The sequence below is a fragment of the Phyllostomus hastatus genome, unplaced genomic scaffold (assembly GCF_019186645.2).
Source record: "Phyllostomus hastatus isolate PE091 unplaced genomic scaffold, TTU_PhHast_1.1 phas_scaffold_501, whole genome shotgun sequence".
NCBI lineage: Eukaryota > Metazoa > Chordata > Mammalia > Chiroptera > Phyllostomidae > Phyllostomus > Phyllostomus hastatus.
This window is the reverse complement of record NW_025334033.1, coordinates 43620650-43647916: the sequence shown is the minus strand read 5'-3', so window position 1 is coordinate 43647916 and position 27267 is coordinate 43620650. Positions and strand designations below refer to the sequence as shown.

Below are 27267 nucleotides of genomic sequence, written 5' to 3'. Positions count from 1 at the left end.
AAAGGCTGCCAGTCAGGGCATGTGCCTGGTTTCAGGCCAGGTCCCCAGCTGGGGGCGTGAGAGAGGCAACTGGTCACTGTTTCTCTCATACATCATGCTTCTCTCTCTTTCTCCCTCCTTTGCCCTCTCTCTAAAAATAGATAGATAAAAATTTTTAAAACTATGTGTTTCTTACTCATTCAAAAAATGAAATGAAATAAAATAAAATAAAATAAAATAAATAATAAAATTCTCTGCTAGAATCAACCCTAGCTAGATTTTAAATCCTTATAGGCAGGAGAACTATGTTCTAGTTGTTCACAGGTTGATCAACTAAAAAAAAAGTAGGTAGATTAAAAGAAAAATTCCTCTCCAGAGCAGACAAGAAGAGGAGAACGCCACCGTCATTTGCATTGTGCCCCTGAGGGCCTGCCCCTTTGCTAGGCTTTATAATGGATAGGCATCTGCTTCATCGTCATGGAAGTTTGTCACAAATTCATGGGAGTTAAAGTATCGCTCACTCAGGTTGGCTAAGCTCTTAACTTCCTGGCACAAGATGGAAAGAACCCCAAGTTGTAAACCTGCAAAGGGCTCAGCATTCAGTGATTGTTTTTGGGCGGAGGCCAAGGCTAGGGCTAGTGGCCCAGGGCCTCCCACGGTGCCTTTTCTTGCACTTGTCTCTCCGGCCACCTCGCTTTACCCGCAGCTTACGGCTATGTGCTGGTGAAAATGCAGACCTCCTCAAGAAAGATCCCTTTTACCTTTTCGTCAGTCATTTATTCCTCAGGGTTTATGAGCTTTAGATCCTATTTTTATTCTGCTCTTATCGTAAGAGTAATACTTGTTTATTGCAGAAAGTTTGGAAAACATAAATAAGCAAAAAACAAAAAAAGACCACCCACAGTCTTACCACCCAGCTATATAGCAACACCCAACTTTAGCTTTTTTCTGTGGATATACCTTCTTGCTATTAGAGCTACAACCTTATTAATATCCTTATAAGTATACCAAAATTACTAAATAATCTCCTGTTACTAAATACTTAGGTTGCTTAGGTTGAGAGCAGACTTTTAACAGAGAGGCGTGAGGCAGTCAAGGAATTTTACAGGAAGCCATGTCAGGAAGAAATATTTGGGCCTAGAAATGGGTGATTAAGGTTCCAAGATAAGATATTTCAACTTTACCATTTGGCTTAAGAACAGCCCATGGGAGAGGGCAGTGCTGGGTGGAGGGAGGCAAAAGGGAAAAAATTGGGACAACTATAATAGCATAATCAATAAAATACAATTTATTTTATAAAGCTCCTCTGGAACCTTTGATAACACACATCCCAAGCAGGTGTCAGAGTGGGTGGGGCCAGCGGCCAAGAGAAAGCCTGGAGAAGGTGTAAGTCAGGAGAGGGGAAGGGCTTTGGCCCTGCGGGGAGAAGTCTGTGCTTTGAAACCCTGTTACGGGACAGTCAGAGGTGGAGACCTGAGAGAGCGAGGAGGTAGTCAGGGGGCCTCACCGCCCTCAGGACCCACAGGCCACACTCCGGGGTCTTTCTGGGGGGCCGGGGCCAGGGGGTGTAGGCAGCTATGCTCGTAATTTTTGTCTGGGGCAAAGTCCTGAGGCAGCGCACACAAAGAAACCAGGCTATCTTGAGAGCGAGGGAGAGAACAACAGTTTAATATTTTCTTTAGAAAAAGAAAAATGTATTTCTGTGTTGAATAAGTCATATGTACACCCAGTGGGTATCACTCAAGATATGAAAGCGCAGATGGTGTCTTGCTCCCAGCCTGGGACCCAGACACCCCGCTCCTTCCCCATAACCAGGGCCTCATGTGTCTTTCCAGGAGTGTTTCATGTACATATTAGCAAGCAGTCTATTCTACTTACTGTGCATTGTTCTGTACTGGGTCTTTCCCACCCAGGATATCTTGAGGACTGTTTTATCTTTTTTATCTTCACCTGAAAACATGTTTCCATTGATTTTTAGAGAGGAAGGAAGAAAGAGAGAGAGAGGGAGATGTAAGAGGGAAACATCAATTGGTTGCCTCCCGTTCGCGCCCCAGCCAAGGATTGAACCCACAACCCAGGCTTGTGCCCTGACCAGGAACTGAACCTGCAACCCTTCGGTGCACAAAGGATGCTCCAACTAACTGAGCCATGTGGCCAGGGCTTAAGACTGTTTCATATTAATGCATAAATAGCCCACTCATTTCTCTATAGCTGTATAATATTCCATTGCATGGACATATAATTTTAATTTAACCAGTCCCCTACTGGTGGACATTTAGGTTTTCAAACTTTTGCTGTTTCAAATATGCAATGAATAACCTTGTTATGTAGGTTATTATATGTTTATCTGTAGGATAAATTCCTAGAAGTGGAATGACTGAGTTCAAAAGAATATGCATGTGTAATTCTGATCAGTTTTGCCAAACTGCTTTTATACTCTCCCCAGCAACATATGAATGCTTTTTTCCCCACATCCTTGCCAAACAGGTATTGGATCACACCTGTTGGTCCTTGCCTGTCTGACAAGTGAAACATAACGTAGCACCTTGGTGTGTCTTCATTTTACTTTTTTTGACTTTTAGTATGAAAATTTTCAAACATACAAAAAAGTAGAAATACAAGTATAATGAATCATCACGTAGATTTAACAACTGATAATATTTTGCCACAGTGGCTTGTCCCTGGGGGGTGCTGAAGTATTACTGAAGTAAATTGAAGATCATGACATTTCACCCCTAATAATTTAGTATGTGTCTCTGAAAAACAAGAACGTTTCCCAGCTGACCGTAATACCATTATTACACCTAATAAATTAACAGTGACTCTATAATATGATCTAATACCCACTTAATATTCAAAATTTCCAAGTTGTCTAAAAATGTCTTTTGTGATTAGTTTGTTCAGACTCATTTAGGACCATGTATTAGATTTTGTGTGTGTGTGTGTGTATGCTTTTAATTTGTACTGCTATTATGAATAGTGCGGACAACTTTCCACATATTTAAGAAATCTCAATGGTTTTTTTCTGTTAACTTTTTATTCATATTCCTATGTCCATTTTGCTACTGGATTATTGATCTTTTTCCTTGTTAATTTGTAGATGTTTTTACATATGAGGTAATTAGCCCTTTGTAGTATCTTTCCTTGTTTGATTTGCTTGCTCACTTTCATTTGTTTGATTTTGCTTATGGTATTTTATCCCACACAAAAATTGTTTTAACATAGTCTTTAAGTCCTTTATTTTATGGCTTTGGATTTTGTGTTCATATTCCCTATGTAAACATTATGAATAAAACATTGAGTTTGGTGTTTTTAATATTTTATTTATTTATTTTTAGAGAGGGGAAGGGAGGGAGAAAGAGAGGGAAACATCAAGGTGTGGTTGCCTTTGTCGCACGCCCCCTGCTGGGGACCTGGCCTGCAACCCAGGCACGTGCTTTAGACTGGGAATCGAACCTGTGATCCTTTGGTCCGCAGGCTGGCTGGCACTCAGTCTACTGAGCCATGCCAGCCAGGGTGTGTTCGGCACTTTTATGGTTTAATTTTTTACATTTAAATTTTTGACCCAAATGAAATGTATTCTGGAGTATAAGGTATACATTTAAATTAATTTTTCCTGGATGGCCATCTAGTTTCGCCAGCCCCCTTGGTCCAGTGATCCATCTTTCCCTTTCATACATGAAACACCACCTTTATGCGATATGAAATGCCTGTGTGTGCTTGCGGGTATTTCTTTTCCCCTAATGTGTCTGTCTATGCATATGCTAGTACCACACAGCTTTATTACAGCTTTATACTGCAGTTTAATATTTGATAGAAAAAAAACAGCTGGGAAGATTGGTCACCCTTTCTTTTTTTGAATTTTCATAACTATTTTTATTTGTTTTTCTTTTTTAAAATTATTTATTTATTTATTTATTTTAATCATTGTTCAAGTACAGTTTTCTCCCTTTTACTCCCATTCCAGCCCGCCCACCCATCCCTCCCTATTTGTTTTTCCAATGAATTTTCTAACAGTTTCTCTAGGTCGTCTACATTTAAATTATGTAATTTAATTATATTTAAAATAGTAAATATATAGGTTACGTCAGGGTAAACTGATACTTTGATGACACTGAGTTTCCCTAGGTGAGAATTTGGTATGCCTTTCCATGTATTCAAAACCTTCATGTGCCTCAGGATCCTTTTAAGGATTTTTTTTAATATAGATTTTGCACACATCTTTTTAAATTTAAGCTAAAACACTTTGTCTTTTTATCATTATTGGGAGCCCTACAAATTAATATTTCAGGAGATAATCCTACCACACATTCAGTGGTTCCTTTCGCTTCTAGAATGAAATCTAAACTAGCCTTTTATTCAAGGCTTTCCACATCTGGTTTAAAACCTATTTTCAACATGTTTTCTTCTCACCTGTAGCTATCAGTAGTCCCCTTTAAAAAGCCCTGCCCTTTGCTGCCTCTCTGCGTGCGCGCCTTCTGCCTCTCTGTTCCCTTCCTCCTCCGCCTGTCTGAAGTGGCTTTCTCCAGGAGCTCCCCCTGCCCTTGGCTCCTCTGATTAGAGATGACCTCGCTCCTCTTTGACCTTGATCATTTATTATATGTGCCATTTACCTGGTAATTAATCCAATATTACCTGATGACAGCTTTTGTATTATTAAAATGACCTGCCCTTTACCTCTACTGTGGTTGCAAAATTAACTACTTGTGAGTTTGTGCCTTGTTCCCTCTACTGGCCTGTGCGGCCCCTGGGCAGGGGGAGGCTGCTCGGGCTCCCCACAGCGTGTAGAATGGGCCTGCACGTAGGAGCAGTAACAGTGGTGATGCTGAGAATGGTGGTTAACATTTTCCACAAGCTTTCTGTGGGCCAGGTACTGTTTTATGCACTTTTCACATATGAACTCACGTATTAGTGAATAAGTATTTGAGAGTTTTGCTATTGTGGGTTTATTTGGCCTCAACTTTTTGAAGGGAGTGTAAAGGAACTATCACCCAGTCACAATACCCAGACAGTAATTCTAGTTAGCTGGTCAGAGAGGATGGTTAGGGCTCTTTTAGGGAAAACCCTAACACAAGGGGGGAATGAGGATGGCCGCAGCCTGGGAAGAAAAGGAAGAGAAACACACAGGAGTGGAGAGGCCCTGGCTGGGATGGCAGCAGGGGCAGCAGTGACTCAGACCATGCTGGTGGGCTGTCTTCCTTTCCTGTGCTGGCAGGGTTAGGGCTCTGGAAATAAGACCTGAGTGCTGGCAGGGCCTTGCTGAGGCCTCCTTTCCATAGCAGGTCCCTGCAGAATGGCCCCAGTGCCCTGGGGCCAGCAGGCCCAATGCATGGCCGCCTCCCGGGCCTGTTTGAACCACCAGGATTCCCAGCCCAGCCAGTTCCAAGCCACCTGCCTTGGAAAGCTCCTGATGAGCACCTGGGCCATGCCAGGAGTGAATGTGCTGAGCGTGCCGGTGCAGCGGCCAGAGCTAACGAGCTAGTGGAAACTAATCTCCACCCCTGGGCCTTTCCTCTCCTGTGATCATCGTTAGCCTCTCGGAATCTTTCCCATGTCTCCACACGGCAGAGTGTTTCAAGGTGCTGGGGATTCTGGGCAGTTTCACTCCAGCCTTCAAGTAGAGGCAGCCTGGATGCCGGATGTTGGACACCAGCCTGAGCTCTATTGCACCCTAATATCTTGGGGTCCAGGAGGCATCATTTCTGTGTTGAAAACTGGGGAGATCAGCTTTGATTTATGTGCCAGCCCAGCAGCCTGGAATTAAATTCCACGTATCCACCTAAATGTACTGTTACACTTTGCTAGGCACAAATAAATGGGTCTCAGCACCCATGCAATGAAAATTTTGGATTCTTTAAGGAGGAGGAGAGAGAAGAAAGGGCTTTAGTGTTTTAAACCACTCACCTCTAAAGGGGCTAAAACTACCAACCCCTTGGTCGAAGCTCCATGGCTGACTGGAAGGGCTAGCCTCTCACAGAACGGGTCTGGTTTCCGGGGACTGCACCGTGGGACTGCTGCCAACTCTGGAATCCAAGCACGCCCCAGAATGAATGCAACCACTTTCTGTCCGGTACGCCGGCAAAACTTCAGCTGCATTTTGCTGAAGCAGTCCTTGAAATCAAGGAAGTGGCTGAATTTGCTGCCAGCAAAAGAGTAAGGGGGCTTTCCCCACTGAAACTTTGCCCAGTGGCCTGCAATGAATGAAATGCCATTTCAATTTTATATCTGAGATGTGTATAGTCAGAAGTAGTGTTTTCCTTTTCTTGTAAGTCTTATTTAGATGGCTGCTAATTCTTTATATGTGACTCCAGCGCTTGTCATATTTGTGATGGAGTATGTCTGCCTCAAGGATAGGAGCTGTCCTTCTGTCCTGGAATTGCCCACCTCCAGCAGAGCGTGGCACCTAATGGTTGTACAGCAAGTATCTGCCGCACGAATGAATGAATGAGTGAATAAAGGGTCTGCGCCCCTAGCACTAAAAGCCTTGCAGTAGGAAGGGATTTGGTGCCGTGAGAGCCTCAGGAACTGCCAGTCACATCCTTGAGGCAGTGCTGGCCGGGTTGCCCTTTTTGTTGTTGTTAAATCAGATATTTAATAATTTAAGAGGCCAAACCTTCCACGGTACAGGCTCAGTTGAGCAGGCATTTAGCCTGCTCCTGAGGTGCTGACATTGCCTCCTGGCTGGGCCGCTCCAAGTCTTCCCTCGCTGCGACTGACCCTTGGGGATTCTCCATGGCCACAGGCCCAGCTCCTGCTGGGACTCGTCAACCAAAGTGCCCAGAAGCTGGGCACCACAGACAGTTCACTACAGCAAACAGAAGGAGGGCTCACTCATTCTCTCTCTCTCTCTCTCTCTGTTTCTGTCTGCCACCCTTCTCTCTCTTTTACCTCTCGCCCATTCATTCTTCCAGCCCAGCCTCCTATCCTCCCTCCAGCTTCTTGTTCAAGCTCCCCGGCCCTGACAGATCGCCAGCGCCGGTTCTACACAGGCGCTAAGAGGCATCCCACCTGAACTGCTACAACACGAGCCAGGAGCCAGGTTCAGCTGATGCCGATTAGGATTGGGGGGTGGGTGTCATGTCAGCTTCCCAGGTCTGAAGATGGAGACCCCCTGCCTGCCATCCTCATGTGAAAAGGATAGTCATGGGCAGCCTCCAGCCCCAGCCTCCGTTTGCCCTAACCCCAGGTGGATCATACATTCCTCGTAGTCTCACTATTTCCTTGTTCATCATTCTCCTCTCCCTGCCCAGAGTTCATTGAAAACAGGCAATTGGTTTTCCCTGTACATGCCGTCAAGCTAGCACAGGTGTGCCACCAATGGGCACTGAGCAAATGTCTGTACGTTCGGCCACAATACAGCTATGGGGACAAGGGAGACTTCCCGGGGCTCAAGGAGCCTACAGTCTTGCAGGAGAGACAGACTTTAAGCCAGTACAAGTGTGAAGAGAAACATAAATGAGAATTGCAAACGCAAGGGTCAGGGCACACAAGGGGAGACCTGACCTAGGCGAGGAGTCAGGAAAACTTTCTGGAGAAGAATCATTTACACTGACATCCATGTGAAGGATGAATAGGATTCAGGTGAAAGGGTGGGGTGAGGAGGGGGCAGGAGAGCCCATTCTAGCAGAGGGAATATTTGCTGAATGGGTGGATTGGTGAAGCTGGCCTTGAAGTTGGAGCTCACTGGCACAAGGGTGCAGGGCATTCTGACTAGCACAGGAAGCAGATGGCTGAACGAGGGGTGTCTTGATACAGTGCGTAGAATATGGTAGTGGAAGTCATCTCTTTATTGCCCCAGTCATGGCACATGGGGCTGTGTGCCAAAGGCCATGCCCGGATCACAAATGCCTGCAGGAATGGTGTGAAATAGCTACATCAACTTTCTCTGTCGGGGATGGAGGACCCTGCGATTCAGAGAAAACTCTCTGACTCCATGTCACTGTACATGGACTTCGCCAACCTTGGAAACCTAACGCAGGACTCTTCCCCCACACCTGCCCCACCCCCGCCAGATGAGCGAGAAGTGGTTCAGAAGAAGACCTTCACTAAATGGGTGAACTCGCACCTGGCTCGTGTGTCCTGCCGCATCACCGACCTCTACAAGGACCTGCGGGATGGACGTATGCTCATCAAGCTGCTGGAGGTGCTGTCTGGAGAGATGCTGGTAAAGCTTTGTCTGTGCTGTGGTCCCTTTCCCTGCACCCGGGCCATCGCGCCTCTTCAGGAAAGATACGGTCTGTGGGTATCCCCAGTTCTCATGGCCTTCCGAGGTCGCCTCCTGTTCTTTTGGGAGGTTTTAATCCCTAATGATGGAAGGTGTCCCTGTGGCTGATGAGGTCCCCTGACCTATTCTCAGAATTCCTTGCCTCCTTTGGCCTCTTCCACCCTTCATGCTTCTCCCAGAAGCCACGCGGGGCTCTTGACTTTCTCCACGTGGGGTCTGGGCCCCTGTGGCTGGTCCACAGTGTCCCCTTCAGCCTCTTTGCACAGGCTAGGATATATCGATTGATGAATTCCCATTACCTAGCTGGAGAAGTGAGCATCCTTCTTGGAACCAAGAGAAAATTGTGGGAGGTGCTGTCTTGTATGTTCTATCACTCTTGTAAATGGAAGTTTATGACAGACCCTCTCAGTTATAACCCGCCAGCAGTAGTGTTGCCTTTGAGGGAGAACCAGATTAAGGTTCATGTTTTGCTCAGTAACTTTCATTGTGACCTTGGGTCTATCAGGTAAGACCTTCCTTGCCTCATTTTCCCCAAATGTAAAACCTTGGGATCTGAATGAAAAGGCACCGCATTCTTCTGCTGCCTTTCAACGCCAGGCTAAGTTCTGCTTCTCACCTGCACTGGAAGTCCACTAGAGAGAGTTACCACTGGGAAACCTTCAGCTGATGAGGTTACTCGTCAATGGCGGTCCCCTTCAGTTTGGCCTTGGGCCATTCAGGGTGGGGAGGGAGCAGATTGGATGGTGGGACAGACCCATCAGCAATCACCAAACTGAAAGCCAGTCTTATCACCACGTGACGGCAAATAGTTCTTATCACTGTGCCTGGCACATTGTAAGTGCTCAACTATCTGTTGTGGTATTGTGTTCAAGTACCATTTATCACCCACTCAGAAGGCTTTGTGTAGTCCCAGGCTCAGTACTGATGTGGCCAGGTAGCAGGGTACTTGCGGGAGGGAACCTCTGAACTTGGCTGAAAGAACAGAGTCAGAAAGTGTCATGGAGTGATGGTGGGAGCTGGAGTTGAACCAAGAGGATACAGGGTGGATGCTGACGACAGGAGCTGGTCTAGGTTGCAACCACCTGTGTGGTAACTGTGAGGTCACTCCATGCCCATGGGGCCACTGCTGTTCCCCAGCCAAAGCCCACGAAGGGGAAGATGCGCATCCACTGCCTAGAGAACGTGGACAAGGCTCTGCAGTTCCTCAAGGAGCAGCGCGTGCACCTGGAGAACATGGGTTCCCACGACATTGTGGACGGCAACCACCGCCTGGTCCTGGGCCTCATCTGGACCATCATCCTTCGCTTCCAGGTGGGTTCCCAGAGGGCAGACAAGGTGGGAGAAGCCTCTCTGGGCCAGACAGGGCTTGGGAATGTGATAAAGTGTTTGTGTGCATTCTGGGAGGCTAGTAACCTGTCCTATGGGGAAAATGCTGGCAGGAAGGAGAGACCACCCTCTGCATCACCAAGCGGCTGAAGTGCAGGGCCAGATGTTCAGCCAGTAGTGTGGTCTGTTCAAGGAGGAGAGAGAATGTAGTAGCTGCACTGCGTGAGATCTGGCTAGAAGATCTGCTTTTTGTTCCCCGCCCCCAATATGTGCAACTTTTTGGGTTTTGACATAGTTTGGTTCAGAAATTGCAAAAACAATACAGAAGATCTGCTTTTATGTGTTTCATCAGAAACTTCATTCTTCCCACCCTGAAATTCAAGGTTCGTAATTTGTAAGGAAATTGAGGAAGTGCAAGAGAAGGAAGCAGGGCCTTCCACCTGCTGGTTTGGGGACAGGAAGTACCTAGTCAGAGGAGGGAGAGGCAGGGAGAGGAAGATACAGCACTCGCTCTCGGACTGAAGTTCTCATCCAAGTGATCTTGGGTGTCCTACCTCATTCTGCACAATTAAGCAGTAATGACGGCAGAACTGGGAAGAATGAAGAGGCAAGAGAAACCCCTAATCCAAATACAATACCTTTCAACATCAGTGCTGTTTCCCAGGCTTGCAGAGCACGTTCCTGCTGCAGAGGGATCAGGGCTCTTGTTCATTCTCAGCCTCCCAGCAGAGTTCGCAAGCCACAGCCATCTCGTCACCATCCCTGTGTGTTGCCACTGACTAAGGCAGGAAGCAGGCCACTGGGACCCAGGAACCCAGGGCCTCAGGCAGCAGTGTTGCTGCAGAGCTGGCAAGGCAGATGGATGGCTAAGGAGGAGGAGAGAGGGAAAGAGTCCCCCACAAGGCAGAGCAGGAAGGCAATGAACCAGATGCAAATCTAATTCCTCTCCTCGTTCCTGCACCCCCAGATTCAGGACATCGTTGTCCAAACTCAGGAAGGTCGTGAGACGCGCTCAGCCAAGGATGCGTTGCTGTTGTGGTGTCAGATGAAGACGGCAGGGTATGCCCTGGGAACCACGTTTCCCCACCCACCTGCTCCCCTGAGCACTGCCATCTCCAAGGGACATGACATCACCACCCGGAACTATAGCAGCTTGGGAATAATTGATGCAAAGTCTATCCTGACCTGATTCTCTGAGGCCTGGAACACAGGATTCCTTTCCAGAGTTGCCTGGGTCAGACTGGGGGGTCCTTTGGGTATATGAGTCTTTGGGGCCCACTTTATGGGGGAGCCATCCTGTTGAAACAGCTTGAGGAGAAACAGGTCCATTTCTCTCCCAGTACATTGACCCCTCCATTCATACACTTGCTTGGGACTCGAAAAGAATCTAATTCTCATGTCTTAATGTTTCTCTTGGATACAGCTACCCCAATGTCAATGTCACCAACTTCACCTCCAGCTGGAAGGATGGCCTGGCCTTTAACGCCCTGATACACAAGCACCGGTGAGCGGGAGAAGAGGGCTGTGGGGGTGAGGCAGAACCCTCGCAGGTGTTCGCACACATTGCACTCAGCATGGAGGTTACTACTCAAGCTTCACAGGAGTGTCACCTCTGCTCGTCCTTCTCTCGCCCTCAGCAGCCCTGCCTCCCTCAAATTCCCACTGCTACCTTCCTCACATGCAGATGTTCACAGCTGCCCCCACCCCTCTGCTCCCAAATCCTCCTTTCACTTTTCCTGCCCGTCCACCTCCCTCCATCTGCCCAGAGTCTTTGGATCACCTCCCTGCATTTGCCCAGGGCCTTAGCATCCTACTGGGGCTGCCCTGTTGGTGGGGATGCCGTGGCCGCCACTGCCTTCTGACAGTCTGGCTTCCTCCTCAGGCCTGACCTGATTGACTTTGATAAGCTGAAAGACTCCAACGCCCGGCACAACCTGGAGCATGCATTCGATGTGGCTGAGCGTCAGCTGGGCATTATCCCACTCCTCGACCCTGAAGGTGAGCAGCTCCCACCCCAGCCTTCACTGTAGCATTGGGAGATGGTGTGCTGGAAGGAGCACCAGGCTGACAGGGCACTGGCGGAGTCTAGGCCAGGTGCTGGGTGAGCCATGGACACAGCAAATAGATGGTGGCCAGGCCAGGGCTCTGCTCAGGGCCTGCTCTTCAGCTCCAGTTGGTTCCTCACACCTCCCCTGGCTTGATCGGTATGGCCCAGGGTAGCCTTTGGACTCCATGCTGGAGAAACATGGAGATAAACCCTTTGAGCCAGGCATTTTCTGCTTCCAGTTCAATCCCGACAGCACCCTTTCCCCTTGCAGATGTCTTCACAGAAAACCCTGATGAGAAATCCATTATTACCTACGTGGTGGCATTTTACCACTACTTCTCCAAGATGAAGGTGCTGGCGGTGGAGGGCAAGCGCGTTGGCAAGGTACTGTGCTGTCTTGTAACTGCTGTCCCCTCATTCCCCTGTTTGCCACACCCAGGCCTTGACTGAGATGCTGCCTTTCCATCCCGGGAGTTTTGTGCCGGGAGCTTTGTGCCAGGGCTCCAACCTCAGTGGGGTGGGGGGCAGGTCATGCCCATCAACTTCCTCTGAAGCCAGGTTAATGACTCCCATGCTGAATCCCAAAGCAGGTTGGTGGTCTGTCCTGAAAGATGTCATAGCCTGCAGCTCTGAGCCCATCTTCCACCTGCAGAACCACGTCTCACTAATATTCCCACATGGGCTTCTATTTGTTGGTTTATTGTGGTTGCAGGCCTCTTAGGCTCCCACCGAATACCAGGCAGCCACCCCACTGTGAAGACCCTCATGCCAGATTCCTCTTCCTGCTGGCTCCTTAACTGTGTCAGTGTGGGCACCATTTCTCGTTCATCTTCGTGTGCCTGGTGTTTAGCAAAGACAGTGCCTGGAAGCCCTCAATTCCTAACATGCATTGAAAAATAAATAAGATTTTGGCCCCTCTAGTGGCTGGTACCCTGGCACAGGGAGCCAACCAATCTTCTATAGGGTTAGGGCAAAAGGAGGCAACTCCTGAGCCTGAGCAGGACTAGCTGCCCACTGAGGTTGCCATTCCTTCTGCCTTAGCCACAGCCTTGGGCTCAGGGAACAGACCCAACACAGAACACTGCAGGGCTGGAGAGGAGGAAGACCACCTCGACTGTGGTCCTCATTGATGGCATCACTGCTCTTCCAATGCAGATGAGTAACAAGGTGATTCCCTAGGTAATCGACCATGCCATTGAGACAGAGAAGATGATTGAAAAGTACAGCGGGCTCGCCTCGGACCTGCTCACCTGGATTGAGCAGACCATCACAGTTCTGAACAGCCGCAAATTCGCCAACTCCCTGACTGGCGTCCAGCAGCAGCTACAGGCCTTTAGCACCTACCGCACCGTGGAGAAGCCACCCAAGTAAGGCCCTGGCCCTTGGGAGGGACGGTGGGCATTAGTGGCTGAGAAACCAGCTGCCTAAAAGTAAAGCCAGACTCTGTGCCTTGAGAAGTGTACCTTGGAGGCATATTCCAGAGGCTAGAGAGCTTTGCATCTGTCACCTACTTCAGCACCCCCCTAGCTTTCCCAATCCCAAGCCATCAGCCTATAGCAAATGGATGCTGGGGAGTAACCCTCAACTCGTAGCCAAAGAAAGTACTTTCCCAGAACACTGAGTGGGGGCAGCAGCGAAATCTCAGACATCTGGGTCCCTTCCAAGAACCTGTGCTTGGAAGTTCCTTTCTCATCTGTACACTGAGCTTCAGGTTTATTTTCTGGTAATGACCTCTGTACTGTAAGCCCCAGAATTTTCTGCATGGAGCGGTGTTAATCATCAAATAAATCCTCCTTTTTCTCTCCTGTCTGTCACTGCTCATCAGGACAGTGCCAAGCCTGCCTGTTGGGACTTCTGTTTCCCCCCAGTGTGTGCAGGGCCTGGGTGCATGCACACACACATGTGCACAGGCACACACAACCATGTGTGCACATGTGCATACATACATGTGAGAACAGGCACGCACAGACACATGGGGCATTCCAGCTCACTGCTGTTAGCTTGCCCAGCTCTCCTGAAACAGATTTCCAGCTCATCAGTGGTACCTTCTGTCTTGTTCCTCCTCTCATCTTCCACACTCTTCATTCATGACTCTCACACAGAGAAAGGTGAGACTGGAGTCTAGAATGTACTATAAACAAGTATCTGATTTCTGGTCTGATGCTAACCCACCTGAAAGCCCTGAATTGAATACAGAGAACATCCCCTGGGAATCTACCAGACTCTGCACACAGGGGTGATATCTCCTGGCTGTGTGCACAGTGCCCAGTGCCACAGCCCTCCGTGTGCCTGTGAGCAGGCAGAGCTGTCGGCCTAAGAGCTTATGCTGATCCACCACTGCCAGGCGGAGGGTGGAGAAGTGGGCAGATCCTTGCATACATGCAGAAATGAGAGTACCCAGTTACCTGGAGCTTGGACCCCAAATTCCAGACATCATCCCACTGCCAGTTCTCATCTCGCACACCTAAAATCCTCCCGGAACCCAGCCTTTCCTGCCCCCTCGGAAGCATCTGGCCTCTGGGACTTGTCAGGAGAGCCGGCTCATTAGGACTCATTAGGATGCAGGTGAAAGTTGCTTTCAATGCACGTTCTTACTTGGACAGTGCTGTTTCTAAGGATTTATTGTCTCACTCAATAAAAAACTGACTAAAGAGCTAGTCAGAACCCTTCCTCATTTGCTGAACAGGGGAAATTTTCCTCGTATCGACTGGTAAAACGATAGCTACAGGAGTTCCCAGACCACTCAGTTAGGCATCCCCTGGGGAAGAAACAATAAGCAACCGCGTGGTAGATGTTGCATTTTCTCCGGTGCTGTAAAGGCTCAACCCCCATTAGATCTCTGCCCACAAGTGTGATGGATGTTTTAACAAGTAAGTAGACTTATAGGTTCTTTTTACTTTCTGTTTTTAAAGGAAACATGCTTTGCTATCCAAGCTCCAAGTTCCCAGGGTTCCACATTGACTCAAACAATTTGGTTATGGGGATCTCTACACTAACCTCCCTCCCTTTATTTTCTTGACAGGTTTCAGGAGAAGGGGAATCTGGAAGTCTTACTTTTTACCATCCAGTCCCGGATGAGAGCCAACAATCAGAAAGTGTACACGCCCCACGATGGCAAACTGGTGTCTGACATCAACCGGGTACAGTAGCCTTTTCTGTTGCGTGTTGCCCGTGAGTTGACTGAGTTCTTGATAAGGGCACAGGGTGTGGTCGCTGGACAGGGTTAATCTAAGCCACTCTCTGGGGTGTTAGTAACTACACATGCTGGCTGTCTTGGGGTGCTGTCTGAACCTAATTCTGAGACATCAACTCACCCATGATCCCTCAGTTCAGCCCCCTGTCCACATGTCCAGAATCCAGTTTTGGAGCCAGTTGTTATAATCTAGCGCTATTGAACACTGAATTTCTTTAAGATGAAATGTTAACTACTTATAACAGAAGGGAAACACCTTCTAATATTTCAGAGGTTTAGAGGCTTAATAATTCCTGGAAATTCTATTGGAGAATCTAGAGTAGAGGTAGCCATTTAGCCATTTATAGCACATCCGTGGAGACAATGTTATATTAGACTGAGGGTCCGAGGCGGGTTTGGGGGAAGAGGGACCAGAGAGCTCATGAGCCCGGCTCCCAGAATCTCTGGTTGGCCCCTCCATGGAAGCCAAAGGCTCTGCCAACTCCCTGCCTGAAATCACTCGGTGTTGGGTGAAAGGAATGGAACCGCCAAACCCAGATGTTCCTCTTATGCCCTAAGAATCCTCCTCTGTCCCTCGGGCAGGCCTGGGAAAGCCTGGAGGAAGCCGAGTATCGGCGGGAGCTGGCCCTGAGAAATGAGCTCATTCGGCAGGAGAAGCTGGAGCAGCTGGCCCGGCGCTTTGACCGGAAGGCCGCCATGAGAGAGACGTGGCTCAGTGAAAACCAGCGCCTTGTGGCCCAGGTGATGGGGGACACCTTTGGGTGAGGGGCAGGAGAGGGGCAGCTTTCCAGAGACCCCAGCAGTCATCTGGGCTGGAGCCCAAGCTGGCTTCTCCCCAGCCTTGCTTCCCAAGATTGGGTGGGTCAAGCTTCACATCTGAAGAAAAACTCTTCAGAATTTAACATCTCATGTTTAGGGACAGAGCTTCACAATCCAAAAATGGCCCCTGAAGCTGTCATCAACTAAAGCCAGGGTTCGAGGTGACACTGAACCATGGTCCTCTGGGGATGTGATGAAAACAGTGCACCTTGTGTGTGTCAGACGTGCCTTCTGGGCTCTGGCCTCTAGGACCGAGTCATGTTTCACTAGCTAAAAATTGACCCCAGGGCTGATGGTCCAGGACAGCGTCTGTTTCTTCCCACTCGGAAACAAGTTACATTCCATCCAGAAAGGGAAAGCAAGTATTCTGAGAGAATGGGAGAGTGTGTGTGCACCCCAAGCCATCTGTTTAGAGCTGCCTGGCTCTGAGTCAGAAGCCCCTTCCGGGCTGGAATCAGGCAGGTCCATTCAAGGCAGGTGGTGAGCGCCAGCGGGCCAAGCTCGGCTCTGTTAGTAACTTACGCACAGCACACCCACACGTAGGATGCAGTGTGTAAAACCTGGAGCTTTTTTTCAAGGTTCTTGTGAGACATTCAGTCTTTGGAACTTGGCTCTGATGAGACTGGCTGAAAAAGACAGCAGGACTAAGTCCTTGGGAAGGAATGGTCCTCCCATCCAGCAGTCATTCCAAAGGGACCGTCTGTTTCTCTGCATTTGGGGACTAGCCAAGAGGAGCCTGCCTGAGCTGCCTGTGTTTCTCTCTGTGGGGCAGGATAACTTTGGGTACGACCTGGCAGCCGTGGAGGCCGCCAAGAAGAAGCACGAGGCCATCGAGACCGACACAGCCGCCTACGAGGAGCGGGTGAGGGCCCTGGAAGACCTGGCCCAAGAGCTGGAGAAGGAGAATTACCACGACCAGAAGCGCATCACAGCCCGCAAGGACAACATCCTGCGCCTGTGGAACTACCTGCAGGAGCTGCTGAAGGCCCGGCGCCAGAGGCTCGAGTCGACCCTGGCGCTGCAGAAGCTCTTCCAGGATATGCTGCACAGCATCGACTGGATGGACGAGATCAAGGTGGGCCCGGGGACTGCCCATCCCCCACACCTCCAGCACCCACCTTGGGCCTCAGTGCCTGCCCTTCGGTTGGTATATGCCTCCGTAGATGCCTCCCAGCCAGTCACGTCCCTGAGTCAGAATGGAGAAACTGAGGCTACACAGTGTCTGGCTGCATCTGCCTGTCAACTGCTTGGCTCACTCTGCTCCAGACAAGTCACCAGCCCAGGTCCGCTCTATCCCCACGATCAAGAGATCTTGGGTTCAGAGCAGCACAGGCACCAACCTGCATGCCCCAGAGAGACAGACATTAATCAGGAGCCTGGAGAATCAGGCTCCGAGTAGTTATAATTTGGCTGCTTAGAATCTAGACCTGCCAGCAGGGGGGCAACCAGGAAATCTGAATCTCCTCTCCCTCCACCACAGTGCTCTCAGCTCAGGGTGCACATCAGAGTGACCATGGCACTTTTTAAAAATACACATGCCCAGGCCCCAAACCCGGGGCAGGTGCAGGAGCTTGAGTGACAGGCTCAAGCTTGCATAAGGCGATAAGGCGACCTGAGAATAAGTCCAATGGGCACCCCTAGTAGGAACTCCTGCTCTGCAACCCCTTCCATGCCAGGTAGGCTTTCCAGCTGGTAGGCTTTCCAGCTTCACCGACTCCCCAGCCCAGACACCACGGGCACCCCCTTTGGAGGCCCTGCCCACCCTGTCTGTCCTCTTTGCCAGGCTCACCTCTTGTCTGCCGAGTTCGGGAAGCACTTGCTGGAGGTCGAGGACTTGCTACAGAAACACAAATTGATGGAGGCCGACATCGCCATTCAGGGAGACAAAGTGAAGGCCATCACCGCAGCCACCCTGAAGTTCACTGAAGAGAAAGGTGAGAATTCACAAGTCTCCCTGTTGAGGCCGCAGAAGCCAGGGCCCAATCTCTGGCTCAGCACCCCAGCCTGGATAAATCTCCTAGCTTTAGAATTCTGCTTCTTTGGTTAACTAATGAATGGTGCAAGGAAGAAGCTCGAGGGCCTTATCCCTGGAAGTTTACTGGGAAGTAATTATTAAGAAGATTGCCTGCCCTCTTCTGAGCACCTGAGACGCCCTGCACCCAGTCCCAAAGCTCCAGTGAAATGTCAGGTTCTAGGTTGTGTTGTTCTAGCCCCACAGCTGATCTGAAGCTTGCCAGTAAATGAAGCCCTTCCCCCTCTCATCTTTCCTCCTCCCATTCCTCCCAGGGTACCAGCCTTGTGATCCCCAGGTCATCCAGGACCGTGTCAGCCACCTGGAGCAGTGCTTTGAGGAGTTGAGCAACATGGCAGCCGGGCGGAAGGCCCAGCTGGAGCAGTCCAAACGGCTCTGGAAGTTCTTCTGGGAGATGGATGAGGCCGAGAGCTGGATCAAGGAGAAGGAACAGATCTACTCCTCCCTTGACTATGGCAAGGACCTGACCAGTGTGCTCATCTTGCAGCGCAAGCACAAAGCCTTTGAGGATGAGCTCCGCGGGCTGGACACCCACCTGGACCAGATCTTCCAGGAGGCCGAGGGCATGGTCGCACGCAAGCAGTTTGGGCACCCGCAGATTGAAGCCCGAATCAAGGAGGTGTCTGCCCAGTGGGACCAGCTGAAGGAGCTGGCTGCCTTTCGGAAGAAGAACCTCCAGGATGCTGAAGACTTTTTCCAGTTCCAAGGTGATGCAGATGACCTAAAAGCCTGGCTGCAAGATGCTCACAAGCTGCTCTCGGGCGAAGACGTGGGGCAGGATGAAGGGGCCACACGGGCCCTGGGGAAGAAGCACAAGGACTTTCTGGAGGAGCTGGAGGAGAGCCGTGCGGTGATGGAGCATCTGGAACAGCAGGCCCAGGGCTTCCCGCAAGAGTTTCGGGATTCCCCAGATGTGACCAATCGGCTGCAAGTCCTCCGGGAGCTCTACCAGCAAGTGGTGGCTCAGGCAGACCTGCGTCGGCAGAAGCTACAGGATGCCCTGGACCTGTACACGGTGTTTGGGGAGACAGATGCCTGTGAGCTGTGGATGGGCGAGAAGGAGAAGTGGCTGGCCCAGATGGAAATCCCAGACACGCTGGAGGACCTGGAGGTCGTGCAGCACAGGTCAGAGCCGGCCCTTCTCTTCTTGCCTCCCCACACCAAGGCACGCACTGCCCCTCTGCCAGGTGTGGGAACAGCCTCTAGATCAGCCAGGGTCTCTTTGAGAGGCTGGAGGATGCCCTTTATTGTAGTGGCCAGGCACCAGGAGTCACAGGTTCTAATCTGTCTGTGTAGCTTTGCATACTTCATCCCCGTGGCTTTCCTCAAAACAAACAAAGGAGCTATTCCTAGTCCAGTTATCCAGTGACTTTTCAGCTATAGCAGTCTTTGTTCAAATGAATTTTATGCCGAATCCCTGACATATAAGTCAGAGGAAAGTAGAGCTGATAGGACACAAGGCCAGGACCCAGCAGCTCTACCTTTCTGGGGCAGCCCCTGAGCCACGGAACCCAGAGGAGCCCCAGAGACCAGATGGTAAACCACTGGTCTGCAAGGCCACTCTCACTTCCGGTATTCCAATCCCATCAGCACTTCAGCATGGGAGGCCTGCCCACGTGTGTCCTAGAATTCCAAGCAGAGAATCCAGGGAGTTGATGCAGAGAAACTGTCACTCCCTGGGACATGCTCAGGTGGCCCCACACTGATGCTGGAGGGACCTGGGCTCTTACCCCAGAAGGGTCAGCTTTCACAACCACACGGCTCCCCACCCCACAGCAGCCGACCCTTCCCCTACCCAGGGACAGAGCATCTGGCTGGGGAGTATCCTTCAGGTCAAGGTGTCAAGGCCATGGAATTGGGGTGTAAGAGCAGCAACTGAGGCTGTGGAGGCAGGTGGTCTCTAGGGTGGTTAGCCTCCCATCACCTCATTTTCCCCTGTGCCTCTCTGTCAAGCCAGTAGCCAATGTAGTAAGGAACCAGCTCTCTCCTAGCCTCGTCCAAGAAATGCTGAACCAAGAAATTGGACCCATGAACCAGCAAAAAGGTTGTGTCAGCATATCCTTCTCCTTTCTCCCATCTGCCCCGTACCTGGTCAAATGTAATTAGGAGGTGGGAGGAGAAAGCAAGAGCTACACGTTCTGGAGACCGGGTGGCCGCTGGAAATGAAGTGCCTGCTGCCGCCTCACCAGTCCTCATTTTCTCTGTCCTTATCAGGTTTGACATCCTGGACCAGGAGATGAAGACTTTGGTGACTCAGATAGGTGGCGTGAACCTCGCTGCCAACAGCCTGATAGAGAGTGGCCACCCACGCAGCGGGGAAGTGAAGCAGTACCAGGACCACCTGAACACCAGGTGAGGTGTGGGTTGGGCTGGGAACTGGGGGCATCTCCCTGCACCTGACAGACCCCTGGGGGTGTGGCCCAAAAGTCAGGACACCGGCTCTGCACTGCCAGGTTTGCACCCTCAGTCCTCTGTCGTCCTCTGCTGTCTCCTGTAGCAGCAAGGAGGGACCCGGCTGCTGATCGGCCCAGGGAGGGAGAGAGATGTGTTCCCACAGCTGCAAATACTGCGCCTGGGGGTAGGGGCGGTCCTGTGTGGCGCTGGGAGACATTCTAAGTGTGCCATAGTTAGAATTAGGCCAGATGGCACTCATGCCACATTTACCCGGACATTTCTTAAGCAGGGAAAATTGCTTTCTGAGAGCTCCTAAGTAATGTCCATAAAAGAAAGCTCCTGCTTGTATCCAGTGCGTCATCGACCTTGCGGCTGGCTGGAATGAAGAGAAAAATGAGCAGAAAGCCTTGGGCACACTTCATGGTCAAAGCAAAAAACAGGCCCTGAGGAGGCTCTGGAGGTGGGGTACTTTCAGCACAGGGCGTCATTACCCATGAGTCCTCGAGGATCTCTAAGGACAGAACACAGGCTCATGTCCCCTGTTTGTCACCCTGGCCCCTACCCTGCACACACAGTGCCACATGTTCACTATCTACCCATTGCCCCTGTCCCTTTCCCCACACTTGTTTCTGAGCTTCGTTCTGCCTGAGGCCATCTGGGAGGTGCGGTTAGGGAAGAGAAGGGTCAGCGCAGTGGGTATTCCAGGGGCTGCAGGCTGGGGGATACTTTGTAGCCACTGGGATGAGGCCAGTTTTCTCTGCATGCAAAGATGGAAACTGTAGTTCAGGAGATTCCTCTGCAATCTGAGGTTTATGCAGAGAAGGAGGATGCTCTTCTGTAGGCTAGATGGTGTCTCAGGTACATTTCAACTCTCAGATTTAATGAAAACCACCCTACCATTTCAGGCCTCAGGTTCTCTCACCTAAAGATGGCAAGTACCTGATCTATTTCACTCAGAATGGTCCATGGCTTAAGGGTCCATGGCAAAGATCATTCTCTGACTGCAGCTCTTTAAGGCAACACAAACGTAGCTGACAAGTGCTTCCTGTCTGCCTTGCACACATGCACACCTGTGCACGCACACAAGCCCCCTTCCCTCCAACTCCACACAGCCTGTGTTCTGCACAGATACTTCCAGGCATGGAGGGCTCACCCCTTCACCATGCAGCCCACCCCACTTGGGCAATGCATTTGGGTTAGAAAGTTTGATCCCACATTAAGTGGAAATCTGCTTCCTTGAAATCTGTAAAGTGGTTCTGACTCTGCCCTTTAGCGAGATCAAAATTTATTCTGATTCTTCTTCCATGGACTAGCTCTTCAAATATTTTTAAGAATGACTATCATTCTTTACCTCCACGTACAGTCCTACCAGAACACATCCTCCACAAACGATGTACTCCAAACCCTGCCCACCCTTCAGGCTGGCCCAGGGTCCTCTCCGTCCCAGTGTCCCAGATGAAGCCTGTACTGGTTTAGAGCTTCACAGTGCCTTGTATTATGGCTACTTTTATGCTGAAGAACTCTCCTACTAGATTAGAAGCAAATGAAGGGCAATATCTTTACGTCTTGCCCACAATGCTTTGCACACCTCGCACATTATTGTCTGAGGTTTCCTCTGTTTGGAACAGTCTTTTCCCAGATACCACTTGGCTTACTCGCTTATGTTACTCAGATCTCAGCTCACAGGTCAACTCACTGGAGCAGTCCTCCCCGACCACCCCACTGAAAATACCATCTGCCTCTCTCCCACTCAGTCCCTCGCCTCCGTCCCACTACTTTGCTTTATTTTTTCATCGGGCTTTCGCCCCTGGGAAGATCATGGATGTATTTACTTGTCTCTGCCCACTTGAATTAGAGCCAGTGCTTTGCTTCATTCACTGCTGTATCCCCAGAGCCTATACCGGTGCCTGGCACAGCGGACGTAATGGTTGTGTGACAAATGCTTAGGGAATGAGTAACAGTGACAACACGGAAATAACTTCTGCCCAGCGTGGCGCATGTGAGTCGTTCAAACACTTCCCCGCCGAATGTGTGATTACCTTCCACTGCATGCACACCGGATGACCCACACTTTTCTAATAACCTTGGGCCCAGGAGCAAACCTGGACTCCCAACACCTCCTGGACAGCGCTAACTGGAGCAGCTCTATCCATATCCTCCCTGCAGAAGGAGACGGTGCAACGGAGGGGGACAGTGGGTTTGGGAGGCAGACTAGACCCAGCCCCAGCCTGTGCCCTGTGCGGCCTCCACTTGGTGGCTGAAGTAAGGCCAGACTCGGAGGGGCCTAGGACATCTCCACGGGGCCTCTTGACTGGGCGCACAGCCAGCCCCTCACCCATGGCTTCTGTGTGGGCCTGAGGGTCTCGTGGCCCCGGAGCACATCGCTGTCTTTTCACAGGGGTTTCAGGCCAACCTAGAGAAAATCTCCGGCTCCTTTCCCCTGACTCCCCAGCCTCTGCACCACCTGTGTGCCAGGCACAGAAGCTGCCAGAACTCAGGGACCTCGAGGTCTAAGAGGGGAGCCGAGAAATCCTTGGTCTCTCCCTCTTCTCTCTCCAGGCATTTCCAACAAGACTGTCTTTCAACCTGGACCAGAGCGTTGTCACGCTTTGGAGTGCCCATAATGCACTTCACCCAGTCCATCAGCATCGTCCTGTAACCGCCATCCACCCGGTGCTGGGGGTTCACAGAAGAGTGACATACTCAGGGTCTCCTCCTTAAACAGATCTGTTCATTGAGATACAGCTCAGAGGACCACCGTGAAACCTGCCACCATCACCCCTGTCCCTCTCACAGCTCCCTTAGTCCTCTCTGCCTGATATGGACAGTGTACATAGCACTTTATACCATAGTTGTTCTGTGAGGTGATCTTACTTTCTCTCCAGTCTTACACTCCATAAGGCAAAGTCTGCCTATGTCTGCATCATCCCAAAGGCTGACATAATGCTCATACAACAAGACCTCACTTAACGCCATTGATAGGTTCTATGACTGTCAGCAAAATGACTTATAACAAAACCAATTTTAACAGTGGCTAATTGACATAAACAAGAGTTAAGTTCCTATGGCGTATCATCAGTGTTATGACAAAATGACATTGAATGAAATGGCATTATTTTTTTAAAGATTTTATTTATTTATTTTTAGAGAGGGAAGGGAGGGAGAAAGAGAGAGAGAGAGAGAGAGAGAGAGAAAAAACATCAATGTGCGGTTGCTGGGGGTAATGGTCTGCAACCCAGGCATATACCCTGACTGGGAATTGAACGTGCAACACTTTGGTTCACAGCCCGAGCTCAATCCACTGAGCTACACCAGCCAGGGAAAAATGGCATTATTTATAGACCTACTATACCTTGTGGGTATTCAAGAAAAATGGGTTCAATTAGCAATGAGCATCCAGCGAACTCTACGGGCTGAGCTATCACAGTGATGCAGAATGAGCACATCCAGGTCCAAGGGAGGTGTCCTTAGAGGCCTGGGCCCAGGCTGATGGGCAGCCCTCTAGAAAGGCTTGTTAGGGGCTTCAGACCCACCCCAGGTCCCCAGAACATTGCCCAGGCCTTTGCATATTTCCCAGTATCACTCCAACAGTGCACTGGAAGGTTCAGGTTATGTTCTCCATTTCAGTTACAGCCCCACTTTATCCCTTGCTCCTTCTTCTCACCTCTTCCTCACCAGGCCTCTTTTCTTTTGGGGCCAAGCTGACTGTGTCAGGCCCTGGGCACTTTGAACATGGTCTTAGGCATTTTCATAGCTTCTCTAGGACAGCTAGGAACCTACGTCCCAACGCATTCTTGAAGTTGGCAATGTGAGCTTATTACTTTCAGCATTTCAGAAGATCTGGGGAAATGGTATGTTAGCCTGAAATCCAGCTACACAGAGAGCCAGCTAAGTGTCATGTGCCTTCACTCACGCTTGGGATCAGGCCACTGCTTGCCTCCTGTGGATGGAAAGACCTGATTGGGAGTTATGTTGTGTTGGGTGAAATTGGGTAAATGAACCTTATTCACTGCAGTTTGTTGGGCAGATGATGTTTTTCAGTATGCCAAGTCTCTGGGGAGAGACTCTGGTGGGAAGTCTGGGAAGGGATACCCTGTGGGGAGAGTTATGGAAGAGGGTGTCTCTCTATCCCCCCGACTATGTTCCCCTGGCAGGTGGCAGGCATTCCAGACCATGGTGTCGGACAGGCGGGAGGCAGTAGACTCGGCCCTCCGGGTGCACAACTACTGCGTGGACTGTGAGGAGACCAGCAAGTGGATCACGGACAAGACAAAGGTAGTGGAGTCCATCAAGGACCTGGGCCGGGACCTGGCGGGCGTCATCTCCATCCAGCGGAAGTTGTCCGGACTGGAGCGTGACGTGGCCGCCATCCAGGCCCGTGTGGGTGCTCTGGAGCGTGAGTCTCAACGGCTGATAGGGTCACACCCGGAACTGAAGGAGGACATTGGTGGGCGGCAGGCGCACGTGGAGAAGCTGTGGCAGGGTCTCCAGCAAGCCCTGAACGACCAGGAGGCCTCGCTCGGTGAAGCCAGCCAGCTGCAGGCCTTCCTGCAGGAGCTGGATGACTTTCAGTCCTGGCTGTCCATGGCCCAGAAGACCGTGGCCTCCGAGGACATGCCCGAGTCGCTCCCAGAGGCCGAGCAGCTCCTGCAGCAGCATGCGGCCATCAAGGATGAGATTGACGGGCACCATGAAAGTTACGAGCACGTCAAGGCATCTGGAGAGAAAGTGCTCCGGGACCAGACGGACCCAGAGTACCTGCTCCTGGGCCAGCGGCTGGAGGGCCTGAGTACTGGCTGGGACGCCCTGCGCCGGATGTGGGAGAGCCGCGGCCGCTCCCTCGCCCAGTGCCTTGGCTTCCAGGAGTTCCAGAAAGATGCCAAGCAGGCTGAAGCCATCCTTACTAACCAGGTAGGGAGACGCATTCAGGGCTGGGAGGGCGGGTGGTGGGGGGCACCTCTCAGGGCAACAGCACTGGTGAGTCTAGGAACATGCTACAGGGCTCAGGGACTAACTTATGCTGTTCTTGGACTCTTTAGCTGCTAATTAGGGGACAATCCTCTTCATTTCTTAAGTGTCTTTTTCAGCCCCGTGTCCCAAACTGTGCCTATCCTTGGGTCACTTAGAGGCTGGAGAAGTGAATTTTCCCCTGGGTGGTTGCCCTTCCATACATGGCTTTAGGCCCACTGTTCATGGGGTAATCCTGGGTGAGGATGGGGGTAGGGGGAAGGCCTGGGGAGCCTCTTCCTTGCACAGCTCTGGGGGTACAGTTCACACTATGACCCGTACAGCTGCACATGGCACTCCAGCCCGGCACATGCCCTCACCACCTCCGCAGGCTGGCTCCGTGTCTCATCTGGAAACTTGCTTCAACAGGAATACACACTGGCTCACTTGGAGGTCCCCGACTCCCTAGAAGCTGCAGAGGTTGGGATCCGGAAGTTTGAGGACTTTTTGGTGTCTATGGAGAACAACCAGGATAAGGTCTTGAGTCCTGTGGACTCTGGAAACAAGCTGGTAGCCGAGGGGAACCTCTACTCAGACAAGATCAAGGAGAAGGTGCAGCTGATTAAGGACAGGTACTTTCCGCCCCCTGGGCGATGGGCCGGCATCAGGTGGGCCTGGCAGTGTTGCCTGGCGACCCCGGACTCAGCACTGTGTGACCGTGGCTTTCTGGTTTCCCTTCCAGGCACAGGAAGAACAACGAGAAGGCCCAGGAGGCCTCGGTTCTTCTGAGAGACAACCTGGAGCTCCAGAACTTCCTCCAGAACTGCCAGGAGGTGAGGCGCCAGCAAGGCAGGCCACTTGGCAGAATGCTCCTTTCCAGAGCAAAGTGCCCCAGAGGCGGGGCGTCCGCAAGGACCCTTTCTGACTCGGGACTCTGGGGTTCCGTCCGGGGATCTCCAGGGACTCCACAGCTTAGGTCATCCTCCAGAATCTTTGGGTCCACAATACTGTTTTTTTCAAGTCTGTGAAGATGTTTTTTAACTTGTCGAATCTAGGACATCTCAGTGGACCATCTATATTGGAGTCACCTATGGCCCTGGTCAGAGCCCGCTTCAAGGGCTTGTGGCCTGTGCATGCACACAGCGCCCCGCGCACAGAAGGGCTCCACGCTGGGTTTAATGCTCTGCTCTTGCCATCTTGAAATTCTTAATGATTTTGAACATTTCCATTTTGCACTGGGCCCTGCAATTATAGAACCAGTCCTGGCCCCAGTTAAAAGCAGAGTCCTGGGCCCCACTCAGGCCTGACAAATCAGATGCTCAAGGCTTGAGAGAGAGCAACACTTTCAACAAGCCTCCTGGTTGGGGAACCACTGATCCGAAGGCCCTGGCTCAGCCTGGGACAAGCTGTGCAGGCAGGTCTCTGTCCTGCTCTCCTGCGTCCCTCCACTAGCAGTGTCTCCATGTGGAATGGGGCTTTCCCTGACTTCTTTCTTGCTCCCATTCCTCACACCCCTTTCCTCTCAGCTCAAATGACTGTGTTCATATCTACCTCTGCCCTTGGCATAGGCCCGGCCAGGTACGGTGCCGGGACATCTTGGAAACACTGGCCGCCCCTCGCAGTTCTTCCCTCATCGTCAATTACAGGCTCTGGCCTTGGCTGCTTCTTCCAAAAGCATTTTTTCTGTGTTTATTAATGATTTCTGGCCCTGCTGCTAAAGAGTGGGTTTAGCCATCCAGTAAATACTTGTCGAGTTCCCGCAGGAGCCCAGGCCCCATCCTAGGTCTGGGAAATATGGAGAGAAGCATAAATATCCCTGGTGTCACACGGGACACACTGGTGTGGAAGGCCCACTGGTGTCCATATTTTAGTCCTGCGACACTGTGGGTAAGTGCCCTGCGCTGGGAGTTAGGGACCCAGGGTTAGAGAATGGTGCTCTGCTGAGCGTGCACTTCCTCTGCTTGGCTGCCTTCTGTGGCCAGAGGTGGCCCAAGGTGGGCAGCACGTCCTGCCCGGAGCCCCTGGTCAGGAAGGTATACCCAGGGATGACTGGCCCCTCTTCTTCTGCCTATAGCTCACTCTCTGGATCAACGACAAGCTGATGACATCTCAGGATGTCTCCTATGATGAAGCACGAAACCTTCACAACAAATGGCTGAAGCACCAGGCGTTCATGGCGGAGCTAGCCTCCCACCAGGGGTGGCTGGAGAGCATCGACGCGGTGAGTAGCGCGGGTGCTCAGGTGCGCTTCCCTGAGTGGGACTTCGCCCAGGCCCGGACACCGTCCTGCAGCGTGCGGGGCAGCG

General features: G+C 51.0%; 1 protein-coding gene across 2 annotated transcripts in view; it reads left to right on the top strand.

The window, feature by feature from the left end:
* SPTB (spectrin beta, erythrocytic) overlaps positions 1-27267 on the top strand; it is a 117484-nt gene that overhangs the window by 60539 nt on the left and 29678 nt on the right. For both annotated transcript variants that reach the window (XM_045822108.1, XM_045822109.1), the window contains 17 exons: positions 7992-8143; positions 9341-9514; positions 10497-10588; positions 10953-11033; positions 11412-11527; positions 11848-11960; positions 12756-12943; positions 14599-14716; positions 15352-15510; positions 16361-16663; positions 17372-17522; positions 17875-18745; positions 19835-19972; positions 24169-24925; positions 25391-25593; positions 25704-25794; positions 27036-27182. In XM_045822108.1, the coding sequence (XP_045678064.1) occupies positions 7992-8143; positions 9341-9514; positions 10497-10588; positions 10953-11033; positions 11412-11527; positions 11848-11960; positions 12756-12943; positions 14599-14716; positions 15352-15510; positions 16361-16663; positions 17372-17522; positions 17875-18745; positions 19835-19972; positions 24169-24925; positions 25391-25593; positions 25704-25794; positions 27036-27182 (3854 nt within the window). The remainder of the gene's footprint in view (positions 1-7991; positions 8144-9340; positions 9515-10496; positions 10589-10952; positions 11034-11411; positions 11528-11847; positions 11961-12755; positions 12944-14598; positions 14717-15351; positions 15511-16360; positions 16664-17371; positions 17523-17874; positions 18746-19834; positions 19973-24168; positions 24926-25390; positions 25594-25703; positions 25795-27035; positions 27183-27267) is intronic.